Genomic DNA, 17742 nt, shown 5'->3' with positions numbered 1-17742 from the left:
GGAGAATAGAATATAACAGAATTAACCAGGTTGGAAAAGACCTTTGAGATCACCAAGTCCAACCTATCACCCAACACCATCTAATCAACTAAACCATGGCACTAAATGCCACATCTAATCTCCTCTTGAACACCTCCAGGGACAGTGACTCCACCACCTCCCTGGGCAGCACATTCCAATGGCCAATTACACTTTCTGGGAAGAACTTTCTCCTCATCTCCAGCCTAAACCTCCCCTGGCACAGCATGAGACTGTGTCTTCTTGTTCTGGTGCTGGTTGCCTGGGAGAAGAGACCAACCCCCACCTGGCTACAGAAAGAACAGGGAAAACATAAGGAGCAATTATGCCTTCCCTTTTTGTGAAGGTAAGCTGTCAACCACAGCCCAAATCACATTGCTTCAGTTGCTCCAAGCTGAAGCCATGCTCCAGTTTGTTCAGTTACAATAGCCTCGTCCCAGGCTGGAACCTTCACCCATAAAAAGTTGGTCTTAACCTGATACGCTCTCTAGTGTCATGCATGAAGGTTAAAAAACAAGCCTCTAGTTATAAGGACATTTATAGATGGCATAGATTAAATCTACAAGCAACCTAGCAAGTGAAAAGTACCTTGTTACATTTAGACATTTAGAAGCAAGGGGGAAAAAGGAAGCTGAAAGTTTTCTTTGGGGTCTGTTTGTTTGTCAAGCCCAGTCTGAAACACCAAAGCTCTCAGACTTTGTTGTTGTAATGCCTGTCAGAGCACCCAGCACATGAAGCCCAAGGACTTTTCATCATGCCTGGCTCATAGCAAAAGGCATAAGCCTGCCCTAAACTGTAAATTCAATCACTGCTATCACAACTGATAAAGAGTTCATCTTCAAATTCTGATTTACAGATCACAGGATGTTAAGGGTTGGAAGGGACCTCCAGAGATCGAGTCCAATCACTCTGCCAGAGCAGGACCAGAGAATCCAGGACAGGTTGCACAGGAACACATTCAGATGGGTCTTGAAAGTCTCCAGAGAAGGAGACTCCACAACCTCTCTGGGCAGCCTCTTCCAGTGCTCTGGGACCCTCACAGTAAAGAAGTGCTGTAGAGCTCCTGTGCTGTAGTTTGTACCCATTGCCCCTTGTTCTATATCCCAGGGTGCAACTGAGCCAAGCCTGTCCCCTCCCTCCTGACCCCCAGCCCTCAGCTATTGATAGACATTGATCAGATCTCTTCTCAGTCTTCTCCTCTCCAGACTAATCAGCCCCAGGGCTCTCAGCCTCTCCTCACCAGGCAGTGCTGCAGTCCCTTCAGCATCCTTGGAGCCCTCCCTTGGACTCTCTCCAGCAGATCCCTGTCCCTCTTGAACTGGGGACCCCAGAACTGGCTGCAGTATTCCAGGTGTGGCCTCACCAGGACAGAGTAGAGGGGGAGGAGAACCTCCATGGATCTGCTGGACACACTCCTCTGTATGCACCCCAGGACACCACCTGCCCTCTTGGCCACAAGGGCACATTGCTGTCCCATGCAGAACTTTTTGTCCACCAGGACTCCCAGGTCCTTCTCCACAGGACAAAGGCTTCAGGAAAACTGCCTTCTGCCTGGAATTATTCAAAGCATCAAGTCTCTAGCACAGTGGGCCAGCCAAAATTTTAAAAGGGTTAGTTGTTCCTCAGTAAAAGAAAATCCAATTTTGCTGATCCATTCTCAATAATGACTCAAGTGCCTACCAAGTAACAACCTGTAAGTGTACAATTAAGCCAAGAGGATTTCCTACATTAAGTGTGTGATGCAGCAGTCAGCGTGCCAGTTAATTTCAGCTGCCACATTTACACACAGTTAATCTGCTTAGTCTTAGGGACAGTGTCCTGTGGATTTCTTTTCCAGTCTAACAGAACATTACAGCAGCTCAGCTTTGGCAAATGTACTCATTAGCACCACTGCTATTCAGAACAGTGCTCACCACTGCCCACAGGGAAGGGAGGGAAAGGAAAAAACAGACAAACCCAATTGAATAAAAAAACCTCTTCCAAGACAGGTTGTCCAGGGAGGTGGCTGGGGCCCCATCCCTGGAGATAGCCAAGGTAAAGTTCAACAGGGCTCTGGGCAACCTGATCTAGTTGAGGATGCCCCTGCTGACTGCAGAGGGGGTTCGTACTAAATGACCTCTGGAGGTCCCTTCCAACCCAAACCATTCTCTGATTATCTGGCACAGGATCCTGTGCCTTCTCGAAGCTCTGCCCAAAGAGGCAGCAGCCTCTGTTCTTCTCTTATTGTGGGCTTCAGCTGTTTCACGAGGCTTGACTTGGATAACTGACTCCACACAAACCCCTTCCTGATAGTGAAGGGATGGCAGCTTTGTGAAACAGTGTAAATTCACTATTATAATCCAAACACCTGAAGGAATCCTACAGGAAGGCTGCAGAGGGACCTTTCATGAGGGTTTCTAGCAACAGGACAAGAGGGAATGGTTTGAAGCTGAGGGTTAGACTGGATCTTAGGGAGAAGTTCTTCAGTAAGAGGGTGGTGAGACTCTGGAACAGGCTGCTCAGGGAATTTGTGGCTGCCTGCTTCTTGGGGGTGTTCAAGGCCAGGTTGGATCAGCTAAGCCTAGTTGAGAGGTGTTCCTGCCCATGTTGGGGAGGTTGGTGTAGATGATCTCCGAGGTCCCTTCCATCCTAAGCCATCCTATGATTTACTGCACCATAGGCTACTCTGTGCAAAAGACGTGCAGGAGCCTTCATCAAAGCAGCAGGCCCCAGGCGTGAACAGAGCCCATGAAACCATCCAGAGGGCTGAAGGTATGTGAATTAGCTTTCCAAAACCCCTCTCCAAGCAGTCAAGCCATCCACCCCGAGCCTGCCTGGAAAGACCCTTCAGAAAACTCACCAAGCCAAATTAAAGTTATGTTTTGCCATGCATTTGCCCTTATCACTGTAATCATCTGTTGTACCCTGCAAAATGCCTCAAGACCCAGCTCACTGCAACTGGGTGGAGTGGAATGTTTTCATAACATATTTGAGGAAGACCTAGAAGCATTGGTTCCCATGGTTATAGCTCGCTCAGCACTGTTCCTTAACCTTGACCAAACAGCTTCCTCCAGACTTCTTTAAACTGGGCTAAAGGACAGTAGCCAAGAAATCTACTACTCTTCACGTGTTTATAGTGCTAAGCAACAGTTTCTTCCCTCTTTCCATACTATTATTACTTTATTACACCCTCTCCCAAACTGACATCAAACCAAAACAAAAAAACAGAGCTAAAAATACACAGCATAAATCAGCATAAATCCATGAAGTCCATAACAAGCCCTGTGAGGAGAGGCTGAGGGAGCTGGGGTTGCTTAGCCTGGAGAAGAGGAGGCTCAGGGGAGACCTTCTTGCTCTCTACAACTACCTGAAGGGAAGTTGTAGCCAGGTGGGGGTTGGTCTCTTCTCCCAGGCAAGCTGCACCAGAACAAGAGGACACAGTCTGAAGCTGTGCCAGGGGAGGTTTAGGCTGGAAGTTTTTCCCAGCAAGAGTAATTGGCCATTGGAATGTGCTGCCCAGGGAGGTGGTGGAGTCACCATCACTGAAGGTGTTTAGGAAGAGCCTGGATGAGGCACTTGGTGCTGTAGTTGAGTTGATTAGATGGTGCTGGGTGATAGGTTGGACTCAATGATCTCAAAGGTCTTTTCCAACCTGGTTAATTCTGTTCTATTCTAATTCTATTCTGACATTTTCCTGAAGGTGAGTTTGGGCAAGATGTGGATGAGGACAAAGTGATACATGGAGTTAATCTCCAAGTCAAAAACTCTGGTGTGGGGGGGTTGAAATTTCCCCCCAACATTAAAGGCATAGACTAAAAATACCACATCTGGAAAGAGAACCTCGGCCTTTACATGGGATGTTAATCAGACTAAGTGCAGATACAGCCTTCAACATCTGTAGTACGACAAATGTAAATCCTGAGGAAGCATGAAGGGATTGAAAGCCATCATCAGATCACAATCCTGAATGCAATTTGCTACTCTTCCACCTGGAGACAGACTATGAGGTTAATGATAACATTCAGCTGTCTTCCCAGGAAATGTGCTTGTTTTCAGCCGTGAAAAACTTCAATATGAGAGCTGAAAGAGTGTAGGTAGAAGCCCCATCCCTGAAAACATTTATGGTCAAGTTGGATGGGGCTCTGAGCAGCCTGATCTAGTTGGGCATGGGTTGGATCAGGTGTCTTGTAAAGGTCTTTTCCTAAGCTGAAATGTTTCTGTTCTCTAAATAATAGGATGGCTCAGGTTGGAAGGGGCCTCAGAGATCATCTACTCCAACCTCCCCATGGTAGGCAGGGACACCTCTCAACTAGACTCAGCTGCTCAAGACCTGGCCTTGAACACTCCCAGGGAGGAAGCATCCACAACCTCTCTAGATAATTATCCACACTGTACTACTTGGCATGACAGGACTGTAGTGCTTTAGAAGAAATACTGAGGTAATTCATCTAGTGCTGAAATTCATTTTTGGAGAAGCTGCTGGAAAGAGGGAGAAGCTCTTTAGGTCTTTCTTTGAAAAGTGTGGGCAGTTTGGATGAATTATCTAAAAAGAGGAAGTTTTCTGCATGCTGTTGAGCTGTCCCTATTCAAGCATGACAGCAGCTAATACATAAACCAACTTACAGTAGTGCTGCAGTTCCAGGGTATAGCCAATCCAGTGCAGCTCTCCAGCCAGTTCTGCACATATCCTCCTACTGTGGGAGCTCCCAATGCTTTCCTGACATTGATCTACCAACAATGCAGCAGCACAGGCAACCAGCTACCCTTCACAAAAGTTGCCTATTCCTCTCCCATTCCTTCAGCCCAAAAAAAAGAAAGAAAACAAAAAGGGAAAAAAATATGGGTGGTTTTTTTTGGAGTTGTTTATGTTTTGGTTTGGGCTTCTTTGTCAGATCCAACTCATTCCAGTAGTCACTGAGATGAGAAGAGAATGAAGCAATGGAACAGAAAAAGAAAGCTCAACTACCTTTTTCCTCCAGAAACCCAGAGTCATACCAACTTGAATGCCACTGAAACCACATTCTGAGGAATCATCCACAGCTTCCCTGACTTCACTATCTTTGAGTGGAGTGATCTGCAAGGACAACATCACCAGGCCCCACTTGCACTGCAGAGCAGCAGTGATATTACACTGTGGGCAGTGTCCTTCTGACACATTAAAAGTAGTTCCACAGAAGTTCTTTTCTCAGCTGGATCATTTCCCCAGTTTAAGCAAGCACACAGACAGTTGTACCAATAACCCAGAAGGGGTGAGCAGATAACAGCTGCCCCATCCTTCCCTGATCACTTGGAACCTAAGAGATGCACCCTGAAAAATAAACATCAGGAAATTACAGACTGAGCCAGGCTGCTGAGATCCCACGGGGCAATCAGAAGAGAAAGCTGCTGCTGCCACACACAAAGAAACCCAAACTAAGGCCTGACAAACTGAAGCCAGTTCTTCAATGCAGTCCACTCAACACGTTCACCCACAGCTACACAGGACCTGTAGCTCCTTAAGCAGATACTGCTACTAAGGAAACAGCTGAAGGCTCAAGCCAAGGCTGTGGTTCAGTCACTTGGGCCAAATCAAAGCATAGCTTGCTACCATGAAGTGGAGACTTGCTTTTCGGTCTCTTGCTCGTCCCTACCATTGGTTTTATGTGGCATGAGCAGTTATATAAATAGTTGATGAGTCAACAAGGGAACTAACCCAGCTGAAATTTTTACCATTTGGGGGTTTGCCCAGTTTGTAAGGTAAAAGACTGGAACAAGCAGTACAGCATAGGCAGGGAAGCAGGCCAGCTCATTTTGCAAGCACTGCACTAGGAGCCACACTGGGACTTCTCTCAGGGGAAGTCTGCAGGTGCTTGTGCTTCTTTAACACACACCCCCTTGCCTGCACCCTTCCTCTCATACACAGAAGGGCTGTAGGTAAAAGATCCCACTCCATTGGTGACTACAGCCAGAATTTACCAACGAGCTCATCCTCCATCAGCCTAGGACAGATCCACAAGCAAATGACAACAGCTCACAACCGTTAAAAAGAGCAAAGTTTCCTTCCTCTTCCTACCCTTCCTTTAACTTCCTCCTACTCTGCAAGCTGTTGCTGGACACGATTCAAGGGTCTTGCCTCACCCTTACAGCCAATCAGGCAGACTTTTTATTAAGAGAATTTAATGAATTGAAGCAGCACAAAATGATCCCTCCCTGCCACCACCTCCACAAATGGTCAAAAGCATAGAAATAGAAAGAATAGAATCAACCAGGTTGGAAAAGACCTTCAAGATCGAGTCCAGCCTATCACCCAACACCATCTAAGCAACTCAACCATGGCACCAAGTGCCTCATCCAGGCTCTTCCTGAACACCTCCAGAGATGGTGACTCCACCACCTCCCTGGGCAGCACATTCCAATGGCCAATCTCTCTTTCTGGGAAGAATGTCTTCCTCACATCCAGCCTGGTGCAGCTGGAGACTGTGTGAAGCAACAGGATCTCATACAGAAGAGAAATACTGAGAACTGTCCCCTTTCAGCAGTAAGCTGTGATCTCTCTTCACTGCATCTTCTCAAAGCACCCATCTGAAGAAGTTGTTCTGAGAGCATGAAGAGGACTTGAAAAGCCTTTTTCTGTGAGCCAGGTCTTAAAACAGAACTGTTTGTTGTCAACTGAACCCAAACAGACAAAACTGTACCTGTCTTCAAGTGCTGTGAGAGACAAACCTTGTCAGAGCATTTCCTCTCTAGTGCTTAATGGCAAAATCACAAACTAAAACCAGGACAATAAATATCTGTACAGTTGTGGGGTTTTTTAAACCATTTGATCCATCTCAGCAGCCTTCAAATGGAGCTAATGAACTGAATGGAAAATATTGGTTTTACCAAATGTTTTTAAAGCATGCAAGCAGAAGAATTAAGCTGTTTATGCTGGGGCCACGAAAATGATCAGGGAGCTGGAACACCTCTACTAATAGGACAGGCTGAGAGAGCTGGGGGTGTTCAGCCTGGAGAAGAGGAGGCTCCAGGAAGACCCAATAACACCCTTTGAGTACCTGAAGGAGAGAGACTGTTTGCAAAGGCCTGCAGCGATAGGATGAAGGGCAATGGCTTCAAACTAGAGAACAGCAGATTTAGATTGGATGCTAGGAACAAGCTCTGGAACACTGCACCAGGTTGCCCAGGGAGGTGGTTGAGGCCCCATCCCTGGACATATTCAAGGTGGGGCTCAACAGGGCTCTGGGCAAGCTGATCTAGTGGAGGATGTCCCTGCTGACTGCAGAGGGGGTTGGACTAGATGATGTTTTGGGGTCCCTTCGAACCCAGACCATCCTATGATTCTATGAGAGAACAGGTTTTACAGGAGAGAATTATTTCCTTTGACAAATTTAGCACAAACCTGAAGGGCTACAAAAGGAGTCCTAAAATAAGGACTCATCTGCCAAGAGACGGATGATCACTGCTCTTGAAATCAGCCTGAACGAAGCAGGATTGAAAGTGATTTAGTGCACAGGCACTTGGGTTTTACTTCTGCTCACTGGGGAAATCCACTAGTTTGTACTGAGTCCACAGGGCAGCACTACCAGCCTCCATCAAGCAGGCAGGAACAAGGCTGCTCTGAATCCATGTGCTGCTCCTTATTGTTAGGAATTGTCAGGAACTGGACCTGAGCAAAGCCTTCAACACTGTCCCACACCACATCCTGGTCTCCAAACTGGTGACACATGGGTTTGATGGGTGACCACTAGATGGATAAGGAACTGGCTTGATGGCCGCACCCAAAGAGTGGCTGTCAATGGCTCCATGTCCCAGTGGAGGCCAGGGACAAGCAGAGTCCCTCAGGGATCAGTCCTGGGACCAGGCTTGTTCAACATCTTTGTGGGTGCCATGGACAGTGGCATTGAGTGCACCCTCAGCAAGTTTGCTGATGACACCAAGCTGTGTGGTGCAGCAGACAGCTGGAGGGAAGGGAGGCCATCCAGAGGGACCTTGACAGTCTGGAGAGGCAGGCACAAGCCAACCTCATGAGGTTCAACAAGACCAAGTGCAGGGTCCTGCATCTGGGTCGAGGCAATCCCAGGCACAAATCCAGGCTGGGCAGTGACTGGCTGGAAAGCAGCCCTGAGGAGAGAGACTTGGGGGTGCTGGTGGACAAGAAGCTCAACATGAGCTCTCAATGTGCACTTGCAGCCCGCAAAGCCAATCAGATCCTGGGCTGCATCAGGAGAAGTGTGGCCAGCAGGGCAAGGGAGGTGATCCTCCCCCTCTACTCAGCTCTGGTGAGACCCCACCTGGAGTACTGCCTCCAGTTCTGGAGCCCCTATGACAAGAGGGATCTGGAGGTGCTGGAAGGTGTCCAGAGAAGGGCCACAAGGATGATCAGAGGGCTGGAGCACCTCTCCTGTGAGGACAGACTGAAGGAGTTGGGGCTGTTCAGTCTGCAGAAGAGAAGGCTCCCAGGTGACCTCATTGTGGCCTTCCAGTATCTGAAGGGGGCCTACAAGAAGGCTGGGGAGGGACTGCTCAGGATCTCAGGTAGCGATAGGACTAGGGGGAATGGAATGAAGCTGGAGGTGGGGAGATTCAGGCTGGGTGTGAGGAGGAGGTTCTTCCCCATGAGAGTGGTGAAGTCCTGGAATGGGTTGTCCAGGGAGGTGGTTGAGGCCCTGTCCCTGGAGGTGTTTAAGCCCAGGCTGGATGAGGCTCTGGCCAGGCTGATCTAGTGTGGGGTGTCCCTGCCCATGGCAGGGGGGTTGGAACTAGATGATCCTTGTGGTCCTTCCAACCCTGACTGATACTATGATACTACGAATTCCTACAAAGCTGTGCAAGGTGCCCCAAAACAGTGAGAAATTTGTGAATGTGAGGGAAATACCACATCAGTGATTATCAGTGGCACAGGAAGGGCAAAGCCAGGCTTAGCTTGGTCCAGGGCAAATGTAGACTGGGATTTGCCATTTCAGTAACATTACTAACAAAGATATTACTCAGAGCAAAGCCTCTTAGCTCAGTCTCAGCTGCTTGTGAAGTACCAGGCCCTTCAGTGAATCAGAAACCTTCATTACTGGGAAGGTTTGCTTCCAACTCACTCAAGTTCAATTAATCAGTGAAAACAGATGAATACTGAAAACTAAAGGGAAAAAACCAAACACAAACAAACAAAAACACTCATTCAACAAGTCCAAGTGCCAGGTGCTGCACTTTGGCCACAGCAACCCCATGCAGTGCTACAGGCTGGGCTCAGAGTGGCTGGAGAGCAGCCAGGCAGAGAGGGACCTGGGGGTGCTGGTTGACAGCCGCCTAAACATGAGCCAGAAGTGTGCCCGGGTGGCCAAGAAGGCCAATGGCATCCTGGCCTGCATTAGCAATAGTGTGGCCAGCAGGAGCAGGGAAGTCATTGTGCCCCTGTACACTGCACTGGTTAGGCCACACCTTGAGTCCTGTGTCCAGTTCTGGGCCCCTCAGTTTAGGAAGGACATCGAGATACTTGAACATGTGTGTCCAGAGAAGGGCAACAAGGCTGGGGAGAGGCCTTGAGCACAGCCCTGTGAGGAGAGGCTGAGGGAGCTGGGATTGTTTAGCCTGGAGAAGAGGAGGCTCAGGGGTGACCTCATTGTCCTCTACAACTACCTGAAAGGTGGTTGTAGCCAGGAAGGGGTTGGCCTCTTCTCCCAGGCAAGCAGGACCAGAACAAGGGGACACAGTCTCAAGCTGCACCAGGGGAAGTTTAGGCTGGAGGTGAGGAGAAAGTTCTTCACTGAGAGAGTCATTCATCATTGGAATGTGCTGCCCAGGGAGGTGGTGGAGTCACCATCCCTGAGGCGTTCAGGAGGAGATTGGACGTGGCACTTGGCGCCATGGTTTAGTCATGAGGTCTGTGGTGACAGGTTGGACTCGATGATCCTCGAGGTCTCTTCCAACCTTGGCGATACTGTGAAAACCCCAACCCCTACAAGCAGCTCATTCCTTGCCCTGTCATTTGCATACACTCCCCCACAGGGAGCCTGCAATGACATGGTGGAATTTCACATGAACATACAATTACAGGTTGTATTCAGCAAAAAAAAAAAAAATAATCAAATAGGTCACAAGCAAAAGCACCTTTGAGAAAGAGCAAACACCAGGGACTCTACCCAGGCTCCCAGCTCAGGAAAGGCAGTGTGAGTAGCAGGATGTCCCATCTGCAAACACAGCAAAGGCATGAGTAATGACAATGAAGGGGGGAGAAGCCTGCCTGCAAAACAGCGCTGAAAGTCCCTCAAAAGTAGTAAGGGGAACTCAGTGCCTGCTCTCCTCTACTCCATGCAACAGGCACATAAGAATGGAAGGGAAAAGTGGGACTCAGGAAATAAGGGAGTCATTGCATGTAAAAAACCCAAACACAACAAAATTGTAACTGAGTAAGGATGGGCTGCAGTCAGCATGCAGATGAAATGTCCCTACACTTGAAAGGGAACATTTTTAAATGGCACAAGCATCCTCACTGGGTGCTGAACACAGCTTGGAGCTGGCTCTCAAAGCCTCTCAGTAAGAATGACAGAGTCTTTTCTATCAGCTCAGGTGCAGGGTTAGGAGCACATTCTGTCACCCTAAACACTTACTCCCCAGCCCCCCCACTCCTGCAAGGCCCCTTCATGATAAAATGTTGGTTTATCACATCTTCAGATGTGACCAGAAACACACACACAGTATTTTTGAGGCTGTGCTGTAAGCTCAACAGCTGCAACACTCCAGCTCTTCGAGATCTTTTTGCTTTTGGAGACCAAGTTTGAGTTAACAATGATCCCTCCCTGCCCCAGAGCCCATGGTGGGCCAAACCTTGAGTCCTGTGTCCAGTTCTGGGCCCCTCAGTTTAGGAAAGATGCTAAGGTGCTGGAAGGTGTCCAGAGAAGGGCAACAAAGCTGGGGAGGGGTCTGGAGCACAGCCCTGTGAGGAGAGGCTGAGGGAGCTGGGGTTGCTTAGCCTGGAGAAGAGGAGGCTCAGGGGAGACCTTATTGCTCTCTACACCTCCCTGAAGAGACGTTGTAGACAGGTGGGGGTTGGTCTCTTCTCCCAGGCAAGCAGCATCAGAACAAGAGGACACAGTCTCAAGCTGTGCCAGGGGAGGTTTAGGCTAGATGTTAGGAAGAAATTCTTCCCAGAAAGAGAGATTGGCCCTTGGAATGTGCTGCCCAGGGAGGTGGTGGAGTCATCATCACTGGAGGTGTTTAGGAAGAGCCTGGATGAGGCACTTGGTGCCATGGTTTAGCTGATTAGATGGTGTTGGGTGATAGGTTGGATTCAATGATCTCAAAGGTCTCTTCCAACCTGGTTAATTCTATTCTATTCTATTCTAAGATAGGCACACAAATTCATCCAGAGGAGCCAGCCCTTGCCTGCAAAGCCCACGGGTGAGCAGTGCTAAGGGACCAGGCATGACTCACCAGCCTGTGGCTTGAGCCACTCCCATGTCTGCCAGCAAAGGAACACAGCAGACAGAGAGCCCAGCTGTGATTTTTAGCTCAGCAGCACACATAGCATGCAAAATTATACAGCCATTTTCTACTTTTCATATAGCATTTTCTGGTCTAAACCTGACTTCATGCAGCATATCACATTCCTGAGTCACCTCATCCACACAGCACCTATTCAGGTACAACCTGGAGAGACAGAAGCAAAGGTGACTCTTTTTTTATTCCCTGTTTTACAGCATCTAGCACAATGAGATCCTGATTGAGAAGTCAGGCTTTTAGATGTTTGTCCTACCAAAGAAAGGTCCCTCCATGATAAGTAAGAACTGAACAACCCCAACAGGAGGACAGGCTGAGAGAGTTGGGATTATTCAGTTTGGAGAAGAGAAGGACCTAAGGAGACCTTCTTGTGGCCTTCCAGTATCTGAAGGGGGCTACAAGAAAGCTGGGGAGGGACTTTTGAGGGTGTCAGAGAGTGATAGGACTGGAGGGACAGATTCAAGCTAGAGGAGGAGAGATTTAGATTAGACATCAGGGAAAAGTTCTTTCCCATGAGGGTGGTGAGAGACTGGCACAGGTTGCCCAGGGAGGTGGTGGAAGCCTCATCCCTGGAGGTTTTGAAGGCCAGGCTGGAGGTGGCTGTGAGCAAGCTGCTGTAGTGTGAGGTGTCCCTGGCCATGGCAGGGGGGTTGGAACTGGCTGATCTTTGAAGTCCCTTCCAACCCTGACCATTCTGTGACTTTAAAAACACCACACCTATTACTGTCATTAAAAGTAATTGTGCTCAAAACACCAGCCAGGCTGATTTTAGGCACTACTTGGCTTCTTCATGCAGTCTCTTATTTCTCCTGTTTAATAAAGTCACTAAGATACATCATTAATAATTCCCACTGGACCTTCAGGGGCACAGACACAGGCAAACCAGAATCCCAGAGGCTGTGGGAAGTGCTGTCTCTAGGAGGAACCCTGACTGCCTCAGGATTTGTCAAGGGACCACTCTTGTGTTGTCTGAAGGAGTTGTTGCTACTCCTGTAGAGGAAGTTTTTCAAATAATACAGTCAGGAGGGGAAGAAAAAAAAACTACTAATAATAATAAAGAACTGCTTGGGTGTTGTTTTTATTTCTGTATAGTAAATATAGGTTGGCTATAAAGGCTAAAGAGGCCTGCAATTGACAACCCAAACACAGACGTGCTGTTTGCCACCCAAAACAAAACCAAACCCCCTTGTAAGCCCTGTGTTTGATAGTCCCACATGAGGAATACTTTTGCTACAAAGATTCTTCTTAATTCATTCAGTGCTTCTCTCTCTGGCACCTTTAAACACGGCGGCACTTTGAAAAGGCCTATTTCTCCCTGGAAGGCCACAAATCAGCAGTCACTCACAGAGGCTTTGTGGAAAGATGACCTCTCCATAATATCTGCTGCTTGTGTAGAGAAACACAATTCATCCTTGGGAGCAGTGCAAAATATTTGCTCGGGAGCAGTGAAAAATATTTGCTTATTAGGAGCTGGCACAAAAGAGCTCTGCTCACGTCCGCAGAAGAGACAGATGAAGGCAATGTGGACTTTAACAATTCCTGCTGTGCATGTGTTTGTCCTCATGCCTGGTGTTTTTCATGTTACAACTCAGAAAGCCACAACATCCTACCACACACAAAAGAGGGAAAGTGTGGAGAAGGGGTGATGGCCTATGTGAGCCTCTCTTTACAGTCACTACCCAATAGGCAGTGATAAACAGTGAACAATATCTAATAAAAGTCACAGTTATCTGAGTAATACTGGTGGCATTTAGAGTTCTCCTCTCTTATTTATGTGACTCAGAGTCAGACACTCTGCATATTTTCAGTAGGGAATAAACAAACTCAAAGTCCTCTCCACAGTACAACCCAAAATGTTCTAGAAGACCATCATTTTCCATCCTAACTGCAAGTTAAAAGGCAGCCAAAAGCCATCAGGCTTCCTTTTATGCAGAAACTCCAAAGCTGCAGGATCCTACCCACCAAAGGTGGAGGCAAAGCCTGGAATATCCTCCAGATGTGTCAGGACAAATTCTTTCAGCAAGCCTAAGCATTCCCTCAGTCCAGGCTTTCTTGCCAGCAGGCAAGTTCAACTGCGCCTGGCTTACTGGAAAAATCTTGTGTCCCAATTCAGGGCAATTAGCAGAACAACCTCCCTATTTAATTCGGGTAACCAACAATTACTTCAACAGTTTTGCTTGTGGTGGCCTTTGAAGCCTCTGTCAATTGAAACTTGAAAAGAAAGGAGAGGAAAGGGGGGAAGCAACCAACCACGCAAAACCAACAACAACAAAACCCCAAATGACCAAACACACACAAAAGAAGAAACCACCACAGACAGGAGGGGAAAAGGGGAGATCCCCAAACAAACTGTGGTACATTGAGGAGAAGAAGAAAACCAACCCCTAAATGCTATCTTATGGGCAACTGCCCCAGCTGTGCTGCTAAATTTAGCCTTGCTAAAGGCTTAAAGTGTGCCCAAGCTCCCCGCGTTTCTTGGGTGGGGTAACAACTACAAGAAGAGAAAAGTTAGTTCAGGTCTCAGCTGTATTTAGCAGATCCTAAACAACTCTAAAATGCAAAACAAAACCAAGAGAGCTTAAGGCTAAGCCAAACTAAACAGATAAGGAGAGCAAGAGGCGCCTGTGTCCACCCAGCTAAACTCAGGTCTGCTCAGCTCAAAATCCACTGAGGTTAGGGAATCTGCATGCAGACCTCAGCACATTTTAGACACTGCTCTTATCCCATTGCTTAGACAGTGTACCTCTGAGGCACTCATGTGTCCACTCTTCCAAACAAGTACATTCTTTTTTCCATAAAATCCCAGTAATTCCAGCAATTCTGCCAGCAATGCCAGGAATGGATGCACTGCTTGGTCCCATTCAGATGAGCATGTCCCAGTTATTTAGACCAGACATTCCATTTTTATTACAGCTACAGCCATTTCATTCCTCTGCTGAAACCATTGCATCACTTCATGAATCACCTACTGTCCGGCTAGCTGGGGACCAAAATAAGAAGCCCAAAGTAACATAGAATCATAGAATCAATAAGGTTGGAAAAGACCTCAGAGATCATCAAGTCCAACATATTACCTAATACCTAACACCTCCTGACAACTAAACCATGGCACCAAGTGCCACGTCCAATCCCCTCTTGAACACCTCCAGGGATGGTGACTCCACCACCTCCCTGGGCAGCACATTCCAATGGCCAATCTCTCTTGCTGGGAAGAACTTTCTCCTCACCTCCAGCCTAAACTTCCCCTGGCACAGCTTGAGACTGTGTCCTCTTGTTCTGGTGCTGCTTGCCTGGGAGAAGAGACCAACCCCCACCTGGCTACAACCTCCCTTCAGGGAGTTGGAGAGAGCAAGGTGGTCTCCCCCTGAGGCCCCTTTTCTCCAGGCTAAGCAACCCCAGCTCCCTCAGCCTCTCCTCATAGGGCTGTGCTCAAGACCCCTCCCCAGCCTTGTGCCTTTCTCTGGACACGTTCAAGTGTCTCAATGTCCTTCTTGAATTAAGGGGCCCAGAAGAAGCCACATGCAGATCTGCAAAAGGATAAGGCGACAGGCTGGAAGGAGCAGCAAATACCACACAGTCACTGAAACTTATTTCTACCTGATCAGCCAGAGAGGGAAGTGCCATGCACTGAGGTCTCCTCAGAGAGTCCTTCACAATTCACATACTTCTTGTATGCCACTTGTCAGCAGAATGCTAAACCTGCACAATGACCAAAGCTGAAGGGCTTCAGACTCAAGCCTCAAACTTAGAGCCCTGGCACATTCAAACTGTAATTTGCCTTTCTAAGCAGAAAATAATCAGTGCAAAATAAAATCAAAGCAAGTCTCCCACTACCAACCCCTCCCATTGGCAGTGCATTACAAGAGATAATCTACATTTTTACATACTTTAATTTGAAGCAAAATTATTGCAACAAACACTTTGAGAGGCTATGCAAAAGTTGTGCCAAGAGATTTGACCTACCTTCTCTGTGATGTAGAAATTGGAGCTATCAGCATGCTGCAGTGCAAACTGATCATGGTTTGCTAGTGACCACCTTAGAAACACACACAAAAAAAAGAAAAAAGAAATTAATCATAAACTGGAACCTTAAAAACTCAGGAAGTACACTTTAAATAATTCACAGAATAGCTTAGGTTGGAAGGATCCTGAGAGATCATCTACTCCAACCTCCCCACCACAGGCAGGGACACCTCTCAGCTAGACTCAGCTGCTCAAGCCCTCCTCTAACCTGGTCTTCAACACCCCCAGGGAGAAGGTAGCCACAGCCTTCCTGGAAACTTATTCCAGAGTCTCACCACAGCTGTAGTGAAGAACTTCCTCTTAAGACCCATTCTTACCCTCAGCTCCAAACTATTCTCCATTGTCCTGTCTCTAGACACCCTCCTCTCTAGGCTGAACACCCCCAGCTCCCTCAGCCTGTCCTCATAGCAGAGGTGCTCCAGCCCTTCATTTTCTTACCACCAAACAAGTACCTGTCATTATGTATTTCTCTTCATTTTCCCTAGCTTTTAGTTACAAGTTCCAAAGTTTAAGATAGAAGCATGCTTACAAAGGGAAAACCTGCAGCACAAACACATCTTGTAACGGAGATTTTATTTTCCCCCCCTCGGTGTATGTGAAAGCAAGGCCTAAACTTGACCATGGCTAAGCACTTACATAACTACTTCCCTTCCAAGGCAAAGATAAAACGAGGGGTGGGGGGGGAAAAGAAGAGAAACTTTGTCACTAGTGACTCTTCAGTGCTCCAAAAATAAGTTGATCATGATCTGACACTCGTTCCAGATCTCCATAAAACAGCAAGCAGCATTTTTTTGCTGGCAGTAAGCAGGATCACTAAATCCCTGAGAGAGAGAGACCCAAAGAAATTTACAGCACCCAGGATTTTATGCTAGTTTATGTAATACCCAACACATACAGTATTAAGTTGATATATTACACTACACATAAAATCCCACCTTTTTTAACTCAGCAGCCATGTGTTGAATATAAACTAGTTTCTCCTGCGGGGAGGCACTTGCTTAAAACAGCATTTTTTGTCCCCAGAATGTTAACATCTCAAAGCTAAAGTAAGAGATTTTCTCTCAGCCAATTATTAGTTCACACTGGAGGACTTTGTGATGAGCGTTTCAGTTTTGTGTGAGCACTCACATCACCTGCACCAGCCTACAGTGGCCACTAGACCCAGTGCTCAGAAACACCAAAGCCAGTCAGTGCTTTAGTTCCTTAATTCATGAACCGCAGGGAGCCCAAGTGCAGAAGTGAGTGGGTAAACTGCACTCTGTGAGCAGAAAGGCAGCAGTCTAAATGAGTCACCCACATGATGGAGCTACTTTGTTAAGAACCTCATCTTCCAAGTACTCAACCCAAAATACTCTGCAAATTCAAAATGTGAAGACAAAAGAACCACAAGACTCAGAAAATTAATGATTAGTTGCACAGGATGGCTGGATTTTCTTCTGGAAACAACAAAAAATTACCTCCTGGGTGGTTTAATAACTCAAATATAGAATCTACTATGTACTATATGGCAGAACTTACCCATCACAGACTTCCTTTATTATTGAGGACAGTGGCTTTTTCTGGTAAAGTGGGGGGAAAAAAAAGAAAGAAAAGTAAAATTATCACCAAACCAAACAAAGTTATCATTAAAAAATCATCACCAGACCCATACCATCATCACCAGACCCATACCATCATCACCAGACCCATACCATCATCACCAGACCCATACATGAGCCAGCAGGGTGCCCAGGTGGCCAAGAAGGCCAATGGCATCCTGGCCTGCATTAGCAATAGTGTGGCCAGCAGGAGCAGGGAAGTCATTGTGCCCCTGGACTCTGCATTGGTTAGGCCACACCTTGAGTACTGTGTCCAGTTCTGGGCCCCTCAGTTTAAGAAGGACATCGAGACACTTGAACATGTCCAGAGAAGGGCAACAAGGCTGGGGAGAGGCCCTGAACACAAATCCTATGAGGAGAGGCTGAGGGAGCTGGGGTTGTTTAGCCTGGCGAAGAGGAGGCTCAGGGGTGACCTCATTGCCCTCTACAACTACCTGAAAGGTGGTTGTAGCCGGGAGGGGGTTGGTCTCTTCTCCCAGGCAACCAGCACCAGAACAAGGGGACACAGTCTCAAGCTGCACCAGGGGAGGGTTTAGGCTTGAGGTGAGGAGAAGGTTCTTCACTGAGTCATTCATCATTGGAATGTGCTGCCTGGAGAGGTGGTGGAGTCACCATCCCTGGAGGTGTTCAAGAGGGGATTGGACGTGGCACTTGGTGC

The 17742-nt window shown here is 47.5% G+C and overlaps 1 protein-coding gene across 3 annotated transcripts in view; it reads right to left on the bottom strand.

Annotated features, from left to right (window-relative positions):
• The window catches only part of ELMO1 (engulfment and cell motility 1), a 405265-nt gene that overhangs the window by 305660 nt on the left and 81863 nt on the right, over nucleotides 1-17742 (bottom strand). For all 3 annotated transcript variants that reach the window (XM_068152730.1, XM_068152729.1, XM_068152731.1), the window contains exons 4-5: nucleotides 17005-17045; nucleotides 15427-15499 (exon numbers count right to left, since the gene is read on the bottom strand). In XM_068152730.1, the coding sequence (XP_068008831.1) occupies nucleotides 15427-15499; nucleotides 17005-17045 (114 nt within the window). The remainder of the gene's footprint in view (nucleotides 1-15426; nucleotides 15500-17004; nucleotides 17046-17742) is intronic.

This window comes from Melanerpes formicivorus, unplaced genomic scaffold (genome assembly GCF_026170545.1).
Source record: "Melanerpes formicivorus ecotype bairdi unplaced genomic scaffold, bMelFor1.0.p_v2 SCAF_24, whole genome shotgun sequence".
Taxonomy (NCBI): Eukaryota; Metazoa; Chordata; class Aves; order Piciformes; family Picidae; genus Melanerpes; species Melanerpes formicivorus.
The sequence above is the reverse complement of the archived record's forward strand: the minus strand, read 5'-3'. Positions and strand labels throughout refer to the sequence as shown.